Genomic DNA, 21245 nt, shown 5'->3' with positions numbered 1-21245 from the left:
TTAATCTGGGGTTTAGTTTATAATTGATTTTCTTTTTAAAAAAGTTTTAAATAGTAGTTGAACTGTTTTTACCAAGTAAGTTACTGTTTTACTTTTTTTGTAAACTGCTTTGCAATCAAATGATATATAAAACTTGGGACATAAATACAGTAACACACAAATAACTAGATTGGGGCAACTGGGCTAGTACGTTTGGGTGCTACTCGGAGTGTGTTGACTGTTCTTTGCTCCCAGCTTGCAGCGGGACACAGTAACACAATCCAGCTCCTAAGGCTCCAATCTTATGTCATTTTTTTTTCCTGGGAGCGAGCTCCGCTGGGTAAAGAGTTACTAGGACCGTAAATAAATACTGCGAGAGAGAGAAAAGGGGGCGGGAGAAGCCAGAGAAAACGTTGAACTGCCACAGCAGTTGCCTCCGTAGCCGTTTTGCCCACCGCTGGGTTCCTCCCAACGTTATGCTCTTATCTCTCTCTCACCTGTTACACAAAGCATCCCAGTAGGTGATGGTGGAGGGGTGGGGTGGGCAACCGTGATTTAGAAAATGTGATTATTTGGGAGCCAGATGATACCTGCCGTGCTTCTTCCTGCGTGTGTGTGAGAAAGTAACCCTCGGACACCAAGCGGCGGAAAGAGTGAATGCAGGCAGAGAGAGAGAGAGAGGGAAAAAGAGGGAGGGAAGAGTTCCACCTTCGGCTTGCTGGGAGGCAAGGAGTAGCTGGGGCAGTAGCTCCAGTTTGGAGAGCTACAGGTAGGCGGCGGCCTTTATTATTATTTCCCCCCCAAAAAACATTTTCTTTTCCCAGCTTTCTGTGGAGTCGAGTTCTTTTGCGCCACCTCCCCTTCGGCTGCTTTCGTTTTTCCGGGTTGGGAGCGTTTGGGAAAAGCGAGAGCAGGGGATCCCAGGTGACCGCGGGGGTGGGTCGCCTTTCTTCTTCCCCCGCGAGCTTGAGCTCTCTCCCTCTCACCTCCTGCCCGCGATCCCGCGCGCTCTCCGGCGCCGCTTCCAAGCCCCCTCCCACGCTTCCTCCGGGGGAAACGCGGCTCCTTTTCCTGTTCCTCCGTCTCCGGCGGCGAGCGAGAGGGGTCTCCGGCTGGATCTCCCCCCGCCCCCCGGAGCCAGTCAGGGCAGGGCGACCGTGTTTCCCCACCCCCTTTCCCCGTGCTTTTTCTTCCTGAGGTAGCAGCACCAGCGGCGGAGGAGCCCGCGGGGCGAACTCGCTCTCTCGCTCGCTCCCTTTTGCAGAGAGGCATTGCAATGTACCTGTGGCGCCTCCTCTTCGGCCCCCTGGCCGGCCGGGCTCACGGCTGCAGCCCCCGCGCGGCCTCAAACAACTACTGAGTCTTCCAGAAAGAGGCAGGAGAACAAAAAGCAGAGGCTCTTGGACTTGTGCGTGTGGTGGATGTAAGTTTTGCTCCCTCCCCTCCGCAGAGCAGCCTTCGCCCCAGAGCCCGCGCGATGCCTTTCCCCCTGAGGACGGTGTCGCCGCTCAGGCTGTGCCGCCTGGAAGAGGACGCGGCGGCGGCGGCTCCGAGGGACAAAGGAGGCTCGCCCGCCGGGCGAGGCGGCGCGGAAGGGCTCCTCTTCGGCTCCCTGGAGGAGGTCTGCTCGCACTCGCTGGTCTCGCTCCTCTGGCAGCTCTCCGACCTCTCCCGCTGCGCCGGCGACGTCTTCGGCGGCATCCAGACCCAAGCGGACAGCCTGGGGCGGCGCAGCGCGCGCCTCCAGCACCGCCTCGACTCCCTCAAGGCTCTCGCCGCCCGCCTGGACCACCGCAAAGTCAAAATCCGTAAGTCTCTCACGGGGCTGGAGGGAGCCGTTTGGCCGGGAGGGCGCGGTGGGCGGCTGCCTGGCTGGCTTGGCGGGAGTTCAGACCAGGCTGTGGTGGTGGGTTTGCCCCGGGTCGCCTCCTAGAGCCCCTCGTTGCCGTTTTGTGTTGAGAGAAGAGAGGCTGGCGGCAGGGCATGAGGAGGGGGCAGCAAAACGGATGGAAGTCTCACCTGCAACCGTAGGAGCCAAGGGGCCGGGGTCCCTTTGCCTCCCTCCCTAAAATATTTGAGGAAACTGACCCCCCCCCCCAAAAATTGATGAGCCTTGCCATTCAAATAGTCTGCGTGCACTGCGTCTTGTGATCGATTATGCAGGTTGAGGCATACCTGGGCCCTACCGTATTTTATCCAAGTTGACACCCTTGCCTGCAGCTGGGAATTGGAGGGCAGGTAGACCACCCCCTTCCCCACTTTGTAGTGAAGAACTGAGCCCCACTCCCCCAAGGGTCGGGCTGGGCAACAGATCTCCCCAACTGGACCTTTTTAGTGGGCTGTAGGGGTCAGGCTGGCGACTCTTGCAATCGGTGCAGGCTCCACGGGTTTGGCTGCATTGCTGAAATGCTCTGCCCCTCCCAAGCAGAGATCTTACAGCAAAATGTATTTGGGGAAAAACCACACATACACACACAGGGGTATTTCTTATGGAGCTGGGCGTTGGCCAAAATGCTCTGAAATTGGAGTCTGTTCTGGGATTAGAGTCTCTTCACACGTTAGGGCAGTCTGCACAACATGGGTACTTGGTCTGTGTGCATTCAGTGAGCTACATTTATATATGTTTGTCAAACATGATTATCTGCTTGCAGAGTGCATGCTGGAGGTGTGATCATAGGAGAAGGCTTTCTTTTTAAAATCAGGAAAATCTGGCCAGCACCATTGCACATCTGCGTGCTGTGTGTGTATGTTTGTTTTAAAGAACAGTGGAAGGGAAAAAAGGAATGAATCACTGACAGTTCAGATTCAAAATCCATTTGTGTTGCTCATTGAGAAACTCTTTCCAGTTCTTTTAACAACTTCTCAGATGCTAGTGGAAATGTGGTTCTTGTTTGACCTGATTAGTTCAGAGGAAGCTTGCTTTGGTAATGTTATAATTTGAGGAGTGTCTCTTTCATGAATTCCCTTGATAAATCAAACCCTGAGCATAATAAAGCACATTGTTTTGGAAAACATGTAAGTAGGCTTGTAAAAATGCATTCGGTCTCTCTGTAAGAACATTTTTCACTTTAAAGATGCGTTAAGTCTCAGTATTCCCTAAGAATGCTGCTCAGTAAATTAAGAACACGTTAGGTGCAACCCAGGTATGTTTACCTTCATTTAAGCCCCCTTGAAATCATTAGGCAAGGTTAAGTTGTGCCCAGTCATGGAAATCTTTGGGCAAAGCTAAGTTCTTCTTGATAGGTCTGTCACCACAGACAGTTTCACAAGTAAGTCTTTATTTCAATATATGTCTTCTCCATGTTAGAACCATGCAGAGTTTACTTTGAGGATGCTCAATGCTAGATTGAGCTTTGCCAATGGGCACACATGTATAGGTAGCAACAAGGCTTGATTACTGCATCATTTTATTCATGGGGCTGCCTTTGAAAAGTGCTTGGAAACTTCAACAGGTTCAGAATACTGTACTGCAGCCAGACTGTTAACAGGGCCTTGCCTATCTATCCTAGCTTAGAGACTTAAGCCCAACACATTTAAAGTGCTAAACAGTTTATAAATCCCCAAATAATCTGGGATGTCCCGGACGAATCTGCCTGTAAACTGAGATGTGCAACTAAAGGTCTTCATTGGGAGCTCCCCCATCAGAGGATGGTCACTGGACAGACTCTTTTCTATAGGCAGACTCACCTGGCACAACTTGACCTTTATGTCTTAGACACCAGCCCACACTTGTCTTATTTGCCTTAGAATTCAACACTAGTATTTTTTTGGTTGTAACTGTATTTCTTATTATTGGATATCATTGTTTGCACTGCTGAACTCATTTTTAATCTACTATTGTTTATATTGTTTTACTGTTTTGAGCCAGAGTCGTAAATTATTTTTAAAAAACTGCCTTGAAGACACTTACAGTGGAATGGCTGGAGAAAAAGGTTTCAAATTTAAGAAATTTGGCTTCAAAAGGTGGTGTGAAAAATCTGCCTAGCTGTCCTTGTTCTGACTTCCATTCATATATTTTAATGAATAAACCTACCACTCAGAATACTTCACTGTGCACCCTTCTTGATCTTACCCATTGAAAAAAATAGTAATTCTAGTCAGGTGTCGCTGGCCGCTATTTACGTTTAGGGTTCATATGTTGTATGTACTGAATTAACAACATACAGAAGTGATTGATTTAAAAAGTACTCTTGATTTAAAAAGTAATCTTATGCACACTTTCTTGAGAATAAGTCCCATTAAATATAAAGAGACTTGCTTCTGAGTGTGCTTACAAATGCATTACTAACACTTTCCAATACGTTGCGTTTTTTTCAATACATGTTCCTTGATCAAATGTATGTGTATTAGTTCTTTGCCTCATACTACATGCATCTCACCATCAAATCTGCCCCCACTCCTTAATTTTACCCTCTCAGACATTACCCACATTTAGCAAACCGTGCTGATGAAGTAGTTTGCTTTTTATGTGTACAGGTTATTCAGAGTTCCAAGGCAAGCAAGAAGAAAATTGCATGATCCACGGAGTTTTCTGTTTGTTTTGAAAAGCGAAAGCTCCCATGGAAATATTATACAAATAATATTGCTGCTTGGTATTGGGATAGTGCATTTTGACTGTTCAGGGTAGATGCAAAACAAGTCGTACTTCCTTTGTGTTATCCGAGACCCTGCCATCCAAAGTTCAGAGGTAAAGCATGACAAAGTTTTCCCACTGTAAGCTCCAGCCTTATTCAAGAAACTGTTAGCTCCTGTGTGCAGTGTTTGGCATTTCCTGCTAGCTCCGTGAACAAATTTTCAGTCTGTGTGTGTCCTTTCTTCCCTTCCCCCTTCTGCAGTTTTGCTGTTTGTCCCACTCTGTGAAAGGAAGGCTACAATGGGTGAAGGGTAGTGAGCTCAGGAGAGTAGAGGAGCTTGTTTGTCAGCTTTTCTGATGGGTATCAGTTTTCAGCCTTAATTTGCCACATTAGCTGTAGGATGATATTTGGCTGTTTCCCTTACATTACATTAAAATTTGTGTCTCTGTTCACTTCTTAAAATATAATTCTCTTTTTATTTCAATTTGTTGTTGATTGCAAAACAATTAAAATGATTAAAGTATTACAATACAGTCCATTATATTTGAAATAAATTTGTCCCAAACAAACAGTTGGGAAAGTTAAGAACAAACCTTGGCCTTAGCTCATGGTTGTTTGAGCACTGGTTCAGAAGTAACATGGCCAGCTCACAGTTCATGCACCATCTAATTCGCTTAATCATGGCTTATGGCTCAGCCAAGGTGTGTTAATACGGCAGTGCATTAGTATATTCTCTAAATTCAGGCTATTAATGCATATTTTCCACAAAGTTGTCTGTCTTACTTTATGTTAATAAAGTGAGATAGGGGAGGGAGAGTTTGAAATATACCTGCATAATGACCTACACTGTCATAACTTGGATTGTTTTAAATGTCATATATTTGATTTTATTATGATTACATAGTACTGGTTTATCCTATCATACAGTTGCAGTATAGGCAACTTGGTTGTGCTTCTGCTTGTGCATCTATCTCTTGCTATTTGACCAAATTTATATGCCTTTTTAACATTTGAAGTTTGTAAACATTCCCTCTGTTAGTTTTAATGTATGCTGTTGGTCCTAGGCTTACCTATCCTTCAGTTAGGGTCCTTATTGCTTGTGGTAGATGCTGAGAGGAGAAAAAATGTATTTGAGGTTGCTGAAAGCCAGTTGACATTTTGTGAGGTCCCGCAGTTGTGGTTAAAATAGTTCTGTTTCAGGTATGGACATATTGGGAATACGTAGCATCTTCCATTTGCATTTTCAAACTGACACTTTTGTTGTTGTTGTAAAAGTTGTTTCTTGGAACACTCATCCATTTCTAATAAAGGACTTTTTGTGTGTTTCTCTGAGAATACTGAAGCTGGATTGAATTTACTTATAGAGTCTTGAAAGGAAGTATATAATAGTCTACTAAACTTAGATTTTTTGTGTCTAGAAACTTGGAGATCCGTTGGTTCCACCCCTATTCCCCCCCCCCTCTCTTAAAATTATAATAAAAATACCTTGAAAAACATGGGCTTTAAATGAGATGTTTCTTCTTGTATTTGAAACCTAGAAATCAGTCATTCTACAGGACGCTGGGAGGATGCATGATTTATTTGTGTACAGAATATATTATGGCTATATAAACATCTTTTTCTGTAGGGAAAACCCAAGTAAAGGTAAATGGTTCTGCCTGTTCACCCATTCCTGCTAGATACTTTTTATATAAATTGTTGGAGGTTTACAGAAAAGCTGCTTTTTAAATGGATATTTCCTTTTCTATTTATTCCAGTGTCATGCAGTGAGATGACTAGAGCTCATATCTCTTCCATACCCACCCAGTGCTAGGAAGGAAATGCTGTGCAATGCAACCTGTGACTGTTTTTGTTTTATTTGGAGTCAGCTGTTTCCGCAGAGAAGATCCCATTTGGCTCACTGCATCTCTTGCTGCAACAAAGAAAAACACTGTGAGAGGACTTTCCTGTGTTGTTAAATTCAAAACAAAAAGAAGCACAGGAATGGAAGAAGAATCTTCTCTTCTATGCCCATCCTCCACAGCACTTCCTTTCTTGTAGATATTTGCTTGTAAAAACACTCACACAGCGCCGAAGAAGACTGTATGGCATCTGCCATGCAATATAATTCAATAGAAAAACAACTATTTATATTCTTCTGTATCCTTGATCTTTTGCTGGTTAGTCTTGTCCATTTCCCTTTGAAAACTCTTGCTGACATGGCTATTGAGCATGAGTAAATTATAGAATAATAGAGTTGGAAGGGACCATGAGGGTCATCTAGTCCAACCCCCCTTCATGCAGGAATCTTTTGTCTAATGTGGGGCTCAAACTCATAATCCCGAGATTAAGAGTCTCATACTTTTTCGGCTGAAGTATGAGACACAGTTAAAGTCAAACTAATAAGTGGTCGTTGGAGATGCCCCATAGGAAGGGAGCAACAGCCTGATTTTAACTGTAGGAGTAATATTCAGCAGTCCTGATCTTAAATCCTTCCTGTAATGCTAAGGTCTTAGAGCAGAGCTTTCCAAACTTGTGTGTCGCAAAACATTAGTGTATCAGCTGCAGTGTGAAGATGTGTCATGCGAACGGTCCCATGCACCTCCCGCGGCTGAAAAGTTTAACCTCCAGTTTGCTAGTAAAACTGAATTACTGTGTCACAAAAGGATGCAGGTCTAAAAAGTGTGTCACCAACATGAAAAGTTTGGAAAGCTCTGTCCTAGACCCTGTGGAGTCGCTAGAATTGGTGCTCTGAATGTAAACTGCATCTCTATTCAACTTAACCACAAATTACCTGGAGAGCGTGGTACACGGTCCAAATTACATAAAATTATTTATTGTAAAACCTCAGTAGAAACAAGTGTTCATTGGACACTTAACAAGCTTCTATATGTCCTTAATCTGTAATTATATATTAAGTGGAAGACTCATTATTTGTTGAAATTCAGCTTTTCCTATTGATAACACTTTGCTAAAAGCAAGAACAGGACAAAAGGTTGCATTCAAACAAAAACCCTTTCCCAAAGGGAAACTGGTACAAAGCCTTGCTGCACTGAGGCAAGCCTCCATTTGAAATTTAATAAATGAAGATTTGTACAGAAAAGGCTTTTATTGGCTGAAATGTGAAAATGCATTATATAATATTCATCTTGAACACAGTTTAATAAGTTGTAAAATGCTTCCTCAAGAGCTTCCATTAATGTACAAAATTGTAGTTTCACCCAAAGAGGCTGGATGTACTTTTTTTTTTAAGCAACTGTCCAATCCTCTTAATTAACAACCCTTGATTTTAGTCCACCTGTGTGTGACATGTTAAATCCATTTTTTTATCAGCAGTTGCAGATACTGATAATTCCTGGAATTGCAGCAGGCAAGGAGGGGAAGCAAATTTTGTTCCTTCCCTGCTATATCTATCTATTGAAACTGCTATATGCTTTGTGAATGATTCCACTTTTAAACGCTTCTTGCCACCTTCTGTGATTCTGAGATAAAATCAGTGGTGCTCATATGTGCGTGGAATGGATGTCTGTTGGAACAGCACAGTGGGATGTCATAGTCCTCTTTTACTCTCAAAATCTGCATTGGAGTGTTAGGAGACTCTCTGGAACAGATTTAGGAGATGTGTAGGGAGGAGGAGAGGCAGGAGGAATTCTTTTGCACAAGTGAAAGTCCGCTCATGTGATGTTGGGTCCTGCTTTTCTCCTCAGGAATTATCAGTTTCATTTTGTTTAGTTGATTAGTCGTGCCCCACTTCGTGACCCCATGGACCAGAGCATGCCAGGCACTCCTGTCTTCCACTGCCTCCCGCAGTTTAGTCAAACTCATGCTGGTAGCTTCGAGAACACTGTCCAAGCATCTCATCCTCTGTCGTCCCCTTCTCTTTGTGCCCTCCATCTTTCCCAACATCAGGGTCTTTTCCAGGGAGTCTTCTCTTCTCATGAGGTGGCCAAAGTATTGGAGCCTCAGCTTCAGGACCTGTCCTTCCAGTGAGCACTCAGGGCTGATTTCCTTCAGAATGGATAGGTTTGATCTTCTTGCAGTCTGTGGGACTCTCAAGAGTCTCCTCCAGCACCATAATACATCACAACTGGGAAAACCACCTGATGCTATTTGCATTTTTAAAAACAGCTCTGCCCATTAAATGCAAATACATGTTTAATGTCACGTGTACTTTGGCCTCAATAATCAACACATTGCATTTTATTTAATTTGTGTCCCTTCCCACTGTATGATAATATAGGATGATTGAGGACAGATAATTTCAAGCACAGTCTGTGTTTTGATGCAGAAATTAATTGAACTGAATTGATTGCATCTACTTTTCAATGTCTTGAAAAAAGTGAACTAGGAACTTATATTTTCTGTTAAAAGTAACTCCTTTTCATGTGGGTTTTTTTGTTTTTGGTCAGTGAGTACTTATCAGGAATATGTAATCAAAGCCATGTTTTTGGTTGCTGTTGACAGATCATACCTAGCTGCTAATTACAGCAATAATTAATGGGTGTAGGTAGGGAACAGGTCTTACCTTTGGCTGTCAGGCACTTATTATATGAAATATTGGAGAATATTACCTGGGTACCTGCAAGTCAGGTATAACAGGTGTGGATTTACTTTTGGAATTTCTGCTGTCTCTTACTTGGGAATGGAGTTACTGTATGTTTGAAAATGCTGTGCTTTCTAAGGGTTACTTGAGATGATATGCAGTACTTGGAGTTAGCCCTGTTGAATAAAGGAGTTTGGTACATAGATGCGTAGTATTGTGCCACTGTCTGTTTGTTCAGATACTTTTCATCTTTGCGCATGGAGAGATGCCTCTGTAACAGGTGTGGGGAACCTCTGACCTTCCAAATGTTGCTGAACTACAACTCCCACCAGCTCTAGCAGGCATGGGATGATGAACGCTGTAGTTCAGCAACATCTGTCAGGTCAAAGGTTGCCCAGACCTTTGTAGTAACTAAATACTCTTCTTTCTTAACACCTATTCTTAAAACATTGCTGCTGTCTTTTGAATGAGAAAATACCCTGTTTTCCTCATTAGTCATACAAGGTTTAATTTAACTGGAATTGCTGAGCAAAGTAATCCCAACCAGGCAGAATCATCAGGAGAAGAGATATATGCTGGCACATCTTTGTGTAAATTAAGCTGCATCATAACTGCTCCTGGCTAGGGAAGGCATGGAGGCAGTGTAAACATTCATTTTCTACCCTTCCAGTGACTCTTGTGGGTAATGTAAATTACACCAGTCTCCATGGATGAAATCAGTGGATGAAATGAGTTAGGAGGCATCATAACTTTATGTATCTCTCTCCTCACCCCCGATGAGCCCATTTCCCACTCCTGAAACCTTTTTGCCCTTTCTACTGCTGCAAGATGCCAACTTGACGCCAGCAGGGCTTTCTGTCAGCCAGGACACTAGGGTAGGTTGTTTATGCTAGTTTAAGGCCAGATCAACTGCTTTGGAGGGCAGATACCATCTTTTCCGCCCTATAGGGCGCACTGGCCCATTGGGCGCACCTAGGTTTTTTTTTGGGGGGGGGGAATAAAGAAAAAAATTATTTCCCCCCCAGGCGCGGGGCTGGGGCCGAGCTTCTCCCGACCCCAGCCCCCAGAACAGGCTGTTATCTGCAAGTCTTGGGAGCCTGGCGGGAAGCCCGGGGTGCGCTCCGCTGCGCTCCCTGGGTTTTGGGCTGCAGGCTGCTGTCTGCAAGCCTTGGGAGCCCGGCGGGAACTCCCAAATTCAATTCAAATACCAGCCTCTTCCACCTAGCATATATGGGGTTAGGATTGCACTGTTAAATTTTGTTTTATAGTTCTGCTCCTTGTTGCGTTCTGGCACCTGCTCCAGGTTTCCCGCTTGGATTAGTAATGGCTTTGGTAGCAGATGAAATCACTTCAGAGGGAGTTCAAGAGGGCTTAGAAGATGGCTTTGTGGGCTTATCAATTGTTTCAGTTGCATAGTAGAGAAAAAGCTCAAATTACTGCTGCATGCCTTGCCATCCTCATCTTTTTAGGGGCAAACTGCGTTCTGTCAAATCAACCTCAAAATATACAGATAATAACTTGCCTATTTCATTAAAAACAAAACCACAGCATTTTAAAACGAGTTAATAAAGCATATTGGTACTTTAAAACATCACCATTACAGTACATAAGCCAGTTAAAAACTGGCAGCTATGGTTGTGAACACTTATGCAAATCAGGTATATTTTTAGTAAGTGATGAAGGCACACTACCATTGCTGCCTGCCATATTGGTAGTGAGGAGGAGTTTGTTTCATAAAATAGGCACCACAGTAAAGGCTTCCGGCCTCTGTGTTACTGCAAGATGGAGTTTCCAGGTTGCAATATGGACAACAGAACATCATCTGAAGGCTGTGGTGATCTAACAGATCTGTATGTTCGAAGGCATTATTTTCGGTTACCTGATTCCAAGTTGGAAAGGGCTTTATATTTAATAATATCTTTTAAACATGGCTTGGTGGCAGTCTGGCAGCTCTTTCAGCACAGATATTATATGTGTGGACAGCCAGATTCCCCACTTAGCACCTGCTATAGCTTCTGATCGTCAGGGTAGTCCCACCTACAGTAGTCATTACAGTTGTTCAGTACTGAGGTTAACATGCATGAGTCACACTGGTTAAACCAGGGGTGGCCAGGATAGTGCCCTCCAGATGTTACTGGACTAAAACTTTCATTGACCCACCCAGTGTGGCCAAGGATAAATAATGATAGGAGTTGTACTTTAGCGGTATTTGTAAGGAACCACATTGGCAACTCCTATAATGTTTTACATACTGAGAGAGAGATGCAAGTTTCTTGTGTTTCAGAGAATGAATAACTTGCTTGGTGCACAGCAGGGTAGGGAATATGGGAGATACATGCAAGCAGCCACCTCTCATTCCCTACAAAGCACCCTCACTTGCACACATGTTGGGAAGGAGACAGGAAAAAAATGGCTCTATTTTTCCCTGTGTTGCTTGTTTCCACATGGACCCCCATGCTTATTTCAATAATAGCAAACCAATTCTGTTGTGACACAGTGGTGCTCAATTATTTAGTGACTGTAGGAGCTAAAACCCAAAATAAAGCCCGTGACTTGAAGAGATTCTAGATCAACAAAGGAAAATAAAAACAAATTGGATTGATATAATTAAATAGGGTGGCTGGTGTGTGTGGGAAAATGATTGCTTGTACATGAGAGCATGAGCAAAGTTCTTATTGTTACAGGGTGATCTCATAGCTAGAAGCATCCTTGGAGCATGAATAGCGCGTGAACAGCTCGTGCTGTCCCATATGATTGGCTAACGTAGTATGGTCTGATCGCTCGCATGGTTTAGTACCAAGGTCTTTATCTGCTGGCTAGAACAAATTGCTTGACTTGTATTTTTTGTATCCTTACTTGGCTTGTATCTTTCTGATTTTCACACAATAAAAGCTGTGCTGCATTAGCCCTAGGAGCTGCCATATTTCCCTAGGAGCAGCCATAATTCGGAACCTATCTTGGTGTGAGACTGATTTTTCTCTGGATGCCGAGCTGCAACTCGACAATTGGTGCTCCCGTGTGATTGCCTTCGAACTTCACGTTGATTTTCAGCACTCACCAACACGTCGTTCATCCACGTAGTGGATCCCTGGTGAGTGCTCCCGTGTGACTGCCTGTTTTTCATTATTCAGCACTCACCAACACGTCGTTCATCCACGTAGTGGATCCCTGGTGAGTGCTCCCGTGTGTACAACGTTCAGCTCTCACCTCGCCCCGCAAGGGCTGCAGACGCGTCGTTCATCCACGTAGTGGATCCCCGGTGAGAGCTCCCGTGTGAATGTGATTCTGGACTACGTTACGGACTTATCAGCACTTATCTCCGCCCGGACAGGGCAAAAAGGCGCCTCTCTCTCATCCTCCTACGGATCCCTCGGTAAGTGCTCCCTGCTCTTTTTGCAACTCTTGCAATCATGGGAAAATCTCTCTCTGCACCACAGAAAATTTTTTTAAAAGACCTTAAATTCCTTTTGGCCAGTAACAACCTTGCTGTTCGGAAAGCTGACCTTAAGTCCCTTATAAAAGCCCTGGACACTCACTGTCCGTGGTTCCCCCAGGACGGAAACTGGGAGTTAGACGATTGGAAAAAAATTGGACACTTCTTTCAAAATCATCCGCAGATTGATGTAAAGGTTTTGCATGCCTGGAGTAACGTCTACAAAGCTATGTCGTGCTTAACTCCCTCAAACATTCTTCTGGCTGCTGGAACAGCTTCTTCAAACGCCCCCCCGGTTCCCGCTTTGCCTGCCTCAAACCTTCCTCCTAAACCGCCGGACATTCTCTCTCCGGCTCATCCTGTCACTCCCCTGCATTCTTCAAATTTTGCAGCACCCCCCACTCATCCACCTCCTCCGCCCAAGGCATTTGGCACCGCTCCTACAATTCCTCTTCAAAGATCTCTCAGTGCTGCCGCTCCGTTGTTGCCTTTTGATTCTGATACTCCAAATCTCTTTCCTGAGATTGCTCCTGCACCCCCAGCCCCCGTCATGCTGACCCAAACCAATGTTCTCGATGGGCTGACGGGAGGAGGCAATTTTCTTCCTATTGCCCAACAGTTGGCCCTTGATCCTATGTATTGGGCAGCCACCACAGCCTCAGCCCAAGAGGCTCTGGCCTCTGTCCCTGATGACAGGAATGAGCGAGATGGCCGATGGGGAAGCATCAGACAGGACCCTGCAAAGCCCTATGGACAATTTGTTGATCGCTTGTACAATACCTTCAAGCGGCAAGTTCAGGACCTGGCAGCACAAGAACTGATTGTTTGCCAGCTTGCGTTTGATCATGAGGACTGTAAGCAAGCGCTGCGCCTTCTAATGGCAACATCAAATATAGCCATTGCTGATATGCTTAAAGCCTGCCAGTCAGTGGGCACTGCTAGCCACGGCTTGCTAGCCACGGCCTTGTCCTCCGCCGTGTCCCAAAATCCTGCACAGGAAAAAACCTGTTGGATTGACAGTGGCTAAAGGAAAATCCAGCGGACCTTACCTATTACGTGCCTGGGACATGAGCTGACAGCATCTGCAGCCATTCCAGTTACGCCTCAACTACAGTTTCCTGATTTTAAACTGGTGGATTTACAACAAACTCTTGGACAGCTGAATTGGATAAAGAGTTATTTGGACCTGCCCACCTCCACTTTGTCTCCACTATTTTCTGCCCTTAAAGGACATAAGGATCCAGCAGACAAGATCACAATCACCTCTGCAATGGAAGAGGCTCTTCCACAGCTGTTCCAGTGTTTCCTGGCACGCTGAAAGGCCATCTTCATCCCTACTGCATTGGCCCCCCTTTTCCCTGGGAAGCCACTTCAACCACCAAACATCATTACAGTTTTGCTGCCTCCCAATAGCGACCATCCCATCTGTGTCACCACGTTTCGTTGGGTTTGGATTTTTGGCTCAGCAGTACAAGGAGCAATACATCAGACTTATTTACAGCAAATGGGCTCCTGTATCTGCAGAAATGGTTGTGTGACTTCTTCTGGATTGTGGTTTTTACATGCCAATAATCGAGCCATGAAATATCACACAGGTTGCTTGGAAGTGGCCATTGGACTAATTTACCATTCTCATCCTTATTGACATCACTTGAATTTTACCCCCCAGATTTTTTTTTCTCCTCCCTCAGGAATCCTGCCCTATGATGTGTTCCCCTGAGCATATACAGAGGGCTGTCTTGGAACTATTGTGGACTCTTGGCAAGGGAGGGGGTGAAGGGATTTTAGTGTGTTCCAGTTGTTTCATTTTTGTGCTTTGGCATGGTTCCCGGACAGAATGAAAGTTGCGATATGGTTCTTTAACACGGCCCACGAAGACAATGGGCTCTGTTCTCGACCTTGTTGCAATCTTTTTAGTTACAGCAAGTGGAATATGCTTGAAGCGGACTATGCTTGGCTAGTGCCTTTTTTTAGCTGCTGAGAAAAATGATTTTTTAAAAGCTTCACAAAGCTTTGAGCTTTTTTGGTGATGGTATTCTAGTATTCCAATAAATGCTTCATATAAGATTAGCAATAATATGAAAGACAATCGCATAAGTTTACCTCCTGTATCTCTATCGCTTGTAGAATTAGCTCCGTATTGTTTTCATTTTAATCACAATAGCAAAAAATTTTTAGGTCATTATCCATATTGTAATTGGACGTATGAGTACATTAATGGATCTTCTTGTTTTCTTAATGTTACAACCATGAGTGGTAGGCCAAAGGTCTTAATTAATAATGTCACAACCTACATGACCTATGAACAACAAGCTGCGTGTAGAGACTTTTATATTTGGTTCGACTGGATGAGAAAGAGCAGCAGAACTACATGTTTGCTTCAATCTGACTTATGGTTATTTTGTGGCACACAGGCCTACAAAGAAATTCCCTCTGCCTTTTCTGGTACCTGCACGTTAGGCATAGTGGTACCCTTGGTGTATAAAATAGATAAGCTCCCAGCGGTCCGTTTGCGTAACAGAAGGGAAGTACAATCACCTATTTCTCAATATACAGGGACAGCCATTTCTAGGTCCCTTCTGCCTTCTTTAGGTGCAGCCATGAATTACCGTGATTTGCATAAATTGGCAAACTGGACAGAAAATTTGTTTAATTCCACCATTTTGGCTTTAAAAATGATTAACAAAGAAATATCAGAAATAAGAAATGTAGTTCTTCAACATCATTATGCTTTAGATGTGATCCTTGCTTCTAAAGGTGGAATTTGTGCCTTAATTCATTCTCATTGCTGCATGTATATAACTGATCAATCGACCAATATCTCTGCTACTATTGATTATATGGAACAAATGATAGCTCATAATCCTTTGAATCCACCTGAAGGTTTTGATCCATGGGAGTGGTTGTCTTCTTGGTTACCCAATGGAGTATGGTTAAGAAAAGTATTATTGATTGTAATTGCATGTGTTGCTGGATTCGTCGTGGTGTGTTGTTGCATTCAATGCATACCCTCTTTGATTTCCCAATGCACTGCATGGTGGTACCGACCACGGCCCACCACAGGGGTTACAAGAGGAATTTATGTTGCAAAGTGTAGACGCTTAGGCAATGAAGTGTACGATTTGGACTAATGGTCCCTCTTTTCCTCTAATAATATAAATAAGAAAAGGGGACATGTGGGAAAATGATTGCTTGTACATGAGAGCATGAGCAAAGTTCTTATTGTTACAGGGTGATCTCATAGCTAGAAGCATCCTTGGAGCATGAATAGCGCGTGAACAGCTCGTGCTGTCCCATATGATTGGCTAACGTAGTATGGTCTGATCGCTCGCATGGTTTAGTACCAAGGTCTTTATCTGCTGGCTAGAACAAATTGCTTGACTTGTATTTTTTGTATCCTTACTTGGCTTGTATCTTTCTGATTTTCACACAATAAAAGCTGTGCTGCATTAGCCCTAGGAGCTGCCATATTTCCCTAGGAGCAGCCATAATTCGGAACCTATCTTGGTGTGAGACTGATTTTTCTCTGGATGCCGAGCTGCAACTCGACAGGTGTGCACCATATTTTTTAATGTGTTTTAACAGTATGGTATTAATATAATGCCTGCTAGGCTCCATTTGGTTTTTGTGTTGTTACATTCAGCACAAAGGGTAATGAACAGGGTGGGGAAATATATTAATGAGGACCAGGAGGCTTCTATATAAATATGTACATGGGAAACAGATGAAAGATGTGATAGGAAAAACAGGCTTCAGCTGCAGCTCTTCAAATAACAGAACCATCACCCCACCCACTTTCTCTAGGTATTAGCATCATACTAATTAGCACCCGCATAACAAAACCTGTCAGGCTGGATTTGTCAGAGTAATGCTCATAGGGGATAGTTAGGCGAAGTCCTCTGCCCCTTAAATTGTCAGGTGTCTTCTGATCCTTTGCTAATAATTGCCCATTGGCAAAACAGCAGCAAGCATTTTTGCTTTTCTGCTATTAAAAATATGTGTGAACTAGGATCTAAAGATCATTTTTGTTAACTTGCTTTGGCATCAGATCCCCTCTATTAATCATGCAGCAGGCTTCCATAGTTTTGCAGGTTTATAATACGTCAACTTGAAATTTTCTGAGGTGAGCTTATTTGAAATGCAATAAATCAAAGGGTAGCTAGCTTACTGTGGGGAGGTTTTTTTTTTTTTTGAGGAAACATTTTAAACATTTATATACTGACTTTAATGATTTTAAGGTACCTTACAAAAAAGAAACAATGAATGTAAGACAAATGTATATGCTTGTCTTCATAATTCTGGGCATAATTATAATTATGATAGGCTAGGCTGTTACCTGAAAATATATAGTGGTACTCTATAAAGAACAATATTTGAGACTGTCCCCTAGGAGTTTTGAGTATTTTACTTGGCTTTCTGGTAATCTCTGACCCTAACTGGCTTGCTTAGATTGTTGAATATTCCAGAAACTCAAGAATATTCAGACAACTGCTTGCAATCCAGTTCTATGAGGGAAAGCAGATGAAACAGTTCAGTAAAGCCACCCATTGTTCTACTTCCTCATGCTACTGTCAGTTGCTTTGTTAATTTATCTGTTAATACTATAGCCCAAACATGATTATGGGCTAGGACACAAGTAACTTAGTGCAGAGGTATTCAACCTGTTTGGCACCCCTGCAGGGCTCAGGAGTTCAGTTATGTCACCCCTTGCCTGCAGAACTGGCAGTCCCTCACCCCTGTTCGAACACCCTTTTGGAGTGTTCCCTCAGCCTCCTCTCCTCTCCTTGGGAGTCCTCTGGGCAGCCGCCACTGCCACCCCTGGTCTCAGAGCTGTCCCCTCCTGTTCCAGAGAGAGGTGCCTCCTTACACTGCCCCACAGGGGCCTGGGAAGCACCCCCTGGCCAGGCCCAGAGGCACCATTCACCTGGGGAGCTTGTAGCCAGAGCTGCTGCAACAAACAGCTTTGCAAGCCTTTGGGAGGCAGAGACGCGAGAGGGAATCAGAGGAGGGAGGGAAGAAACCCTGCCCATCATTCCCTGCCCATCATTCAAGGCACCCCAGGGTGCCATGACTCACTGGTTGAAAACCACTGGCTTAGTGGGCTGGCTGAGGTTGGGAAGAGATCTTGGGGACCATAGAAGGCCTAGAAGCAATGTGGCTAAAAAGGGTGTCTAGTAAGCAATATACTGAGAAATGTGAACCAGAAGCAGGAAGGGTAGGTGAAGGAAATGAAGGCTTCAGGAAATGGATAAAGGAGATTGGGAGTGGAATGGGACTCAGTGTCTGGATGAGTGTTTATGGAATATGCAACAAGGCATGCCTAAGGTTGTGAAACAATGGCCAAAAAGTTTAGGGCAAGATTTGAATTTACTAGCCAAGTCTCTTTGGTTGCAGACTGCTCATTATTCTAATACATGACTATCACAGCCAAGTCAACTATAGTCTGCACTCTAGAAGAATTTAGTGCATATATTTGTCTTACACTTTTTTCTAAAACTGTTTGGCAGCTGTTAGGGAAACTGACAGGCACCATATCCCTCAGTCCAGCCTGCCAGGCCTGTCCCAGCAAACCTCACCCACCTGCTAGTCATCCCATTCCCACATCAAAATTTATGGAGATTGTCCTATGTAATTTATGGAGAAAGAGATTAACGCTCAGATTTCTGATCTTGGTGCTAAGCACCACAGTTGTAAGTTTGGAGGCAAGCCCTCTGCCTGCCCTTTTAAAATAGGTATATACTGTAGACTGAAAACGTTTTTTGTTTCAGAAGCTTGAAAAACAAACAAGCTGAAAGGTTTTTTTTTAAAAAAAATGCTCTGGTATATGCTAAAACAGATTAAATTCACTACAGCTGGTCTTAATGTATTTTTTGTTAAATTAGCCAGCATATTTTGACTTTGCACCTTTAAAAATCTAGTCTAGACAAGAAATATCTGTCATTGTTCATTGCATCTCTGAATGTCAACTAAAAGGGCAACAGAGCGGGCCTGACCTATTTTAGCCTGTCTGGCAAATCAAATGCAGACTTATTTATTTATTTATTTATTAAAAATATTTATTTTCAAGAAAAACTATAAAACAGCAACACCTGGTAAGCATTTGACACTGAATGCATGTAACTAAAAATAGCTAGCTGCATACAGACGTGGCTTCAAGATCAAGTTTGAAGCCTAGATGTAGCCCAGCAAGACCACTTCAGGTAAAGTAGCAGATAAATTGAGAAGTCTGACCATTCACTGTTAGAGATTAGTGGCAATCTATTGTGTTTTTTTTATTGTGTTTTATAAACAAGAATAATGTTATACAAACAAGTATACCAAGTTTTCTCATGCCATTTGTATATCACAAAAATAGCATAATAAATGTGGAAAAATATCTACAACATATGTTTCATTATTAGTGGTCCATGTACATGTTCTTGGTTCATAACGAAAGTACCTCTAAGTTGCTCCTAGTGAAGCTCAATCGCAGGCTGAAAACCTTATATTTATCCTACTAATCTCCTTAACCTTAGCATCAGTCTAACCTATTTCTGCCCTAATACTGAAAATTAGAGACATTATTCACTTAGTTTTTTGTCACTTGAGTCTGTATGTTTATTAGGGCCTTACATGGTATTTTGTACTAAAGTCTGATGAAATGATGAAAGAGGAGAACCTTTTGTGAAGACAGATAAAATTTTATACATGTGAAAGTCAGAACTGGACTTTAATACAGTCTCATTTTGGCAGTTATAAAACAAAAGGTCATCTAAAACCATCAAAAGTTCAAATGAAAAATACCGGTAGCTTCCGACCTTTCAAAGATGAGCTTAATACAGTGTGTTTAACGCAAGTGAGATTAAATGCTGATATGTCAAAAAAAGTGGCAACTTAATCAGAGCAGTGAACTTAAAGCATTTGACTGTGATCCTTATGGAACAACATTAATAGAAAACAAATTTTGCGGACGGCATTGTGCAACACTAAAATTTAAAACAGTTGGCAACTATCTAGCATGCAACATGACCTTTTAATTACTCACACAGATAGCACACTAAGTTGTTATTCATTCAAAGAGAAATTCATAACATCAAGTGAGAGCATCCATTACCACATGTATAAAGCGAAACTGGTGGTTAAGGCAGCTGTATTTGATGTTCTCTCAGGGGTTGTATTGCCATGTGGAAGAACTTAGTATTTTCTGATTGGGGATAGGGAGAAGTGAACAAAACTGAAAAGTTTGTGAAGTTGTTTCTAACCCCAGTTGCATGTTCTAAATTTACTAGGTTATTCATATAGTTCAAAGCTACTTTTCATTCCTTATATATAAGTTCACAGGACAACATAATTTGCATAGGTATTTTACATCTCTGGCAAATAAGTTTCTCTAATTTGTAATAGACTTTGTATTGTGCTAAGTCGAGGGACGCGGGTGGTGCTGTGGGTTAAACTACAGAGCCTAAGGCTTGCCGATCAGAAGGTCGGCAGTTCGAATCCCCACAACGGGGTGAGCTTCCGTTGCTCGGTCCCTACTCCTGCCAACCTAGCAGTTTGAAAACACTAGTAGTTCGAAAGTGCAAGTAGATAAATAGGTACCGCTCTGGCAGGAAGGTAAACAGTGTTTCCGTGTGCTGCTCTGGTTCTCCAGAAGTGGCTTAGTCATGCTGGCCACATGACCCGGAAGCTGTACGCTGGCTCCCTTGGCCAATAAAGCGAGATGAGCGCCGCAACCCCAGAGTCGTCCGCAACTGGACCTAACGGTCAGGGGTCCCTTTACCTTAAAGTACTGAATATAATGATGTAATCCATTTGTAATGCAGGTTGGGGAAGACTAACTAGAGGCAATTTTATAAATGCTGAAATTTGCGTATGTTTTTCCCTCCCCGCCCCTCCAGGACCACTAGCTCAGATTTGACCTAACATTCAGACATTTTATTTTACTTTTATTAAAAGTAAATCTGTTTGTATGGTTTAACTATTTTTAAATGCTGTTATAAATAGTAAAACAATTCAGCTGTGTTAGTCTGTTGCAGTAAAAAAACCCAGTGCCTTGTAAAACCTTAAAAACAAGACAATTGTTGCAGTTTAAGCTCTACCTGTGAAAGCTTAATGCCACTGTTAGGCTTTTGTTAGCCTTTAAGATGCAACAAGACTTTGTTTTAAATATAAGGATTTTTTTTTAAGTACAGTTTTGCAATTTGTACATGGCAGAACTTTTAAAATCCTGCAAATGAACCCAGATATTTAGTTGATAACTTCTAATGTTGAAGGTATTGAATTAGTTTCTCTGTGTGTCTTGTGATCATTAGCTACCAACAAATCCACTTGCCAGCTCTCCAGGGGCAAGTGTTCCTGGTTGTCGAGAGAGCAGGATACATAGGTACACACAGTTCCCCTTTCCTGAGCTGTCATTGTGCTGTGGTTTGCACAATAAACAGCAGAAACCTATTCTGAGAAACCCTTGTCATTAAAAAAACCCACAAATATTTTCCAAGCATCAACACAAATTAGATCAGACACAGCTCTAAGCTCTCTGGTTGTACTAGACGGTTTGGAAAAGAGGCAGGGTTTTCATTTGTGCAGGTGCATGGATAAAGAAAGAAATGGCAGTGATAACTTCGTTGCTCTTTCCCATGTGCAAATTAAGATATATTGTTCAAGTCCTACCCTCTGGCACAGGAGAAAACAAGGTTGCCCATCTTCCATGTGACAGCCCTTTAGATATTTGAAGATGGCTATCATACCTCCTCTCGGT

The 21245-nt window shown here is 43.1% G+C and overlaps 1 protein-coding gene across 7 annotated transcripts in view; it reads left to right on the top strand.

Annotated features, from left to right (window-relative positions):
* Positions 1 to 226: 226 nt before the first annotated feature.
* Positions 227 to 21245, top strand: part of NHSL1 (NHS like 1) — a 138673-nt gene continuing 117654 nt past the window's right edge. Inside the window, exons 1-2 of one of the 7 annotated variants that reach the window (XM_083498030.1) lie at positions 274 to 748; positions 1430 to 1787. In XM_083498030.1, coding sequence (XP_083354156.1) covers positions 1457 to 1787 — 331 coding nt within the window. In that variant the 5' untranslated portion in view covers positions 274 to 748; positions 1430 to 1456. Of the gene's footprint in view, positions 1788 to 21245 lie in introns of all 7 variants that reach the window. The other 6 variants (XM_083498032.1, XM_083498036.1, XM_083498027.1 and 3 more) reach the window with 6 other exon arrangements.

This window comes from Podarcis liolepis (assembly GCF_965112155.1).
Source record: "Podarcis liolepis genome assembly, chromosome: 3".
Lineage (NCBI taxonomy): Eukaryota > Metazoa > Chordata > Lepidosauria > Squamata > Lacertidae > Podarcis > Podarcis liolepis.
The sequence above is the reverse complement of the archived record's forward strand: the minus strand, read 5'-3'. Positions and strand labels throughout refer to the sequence as shown.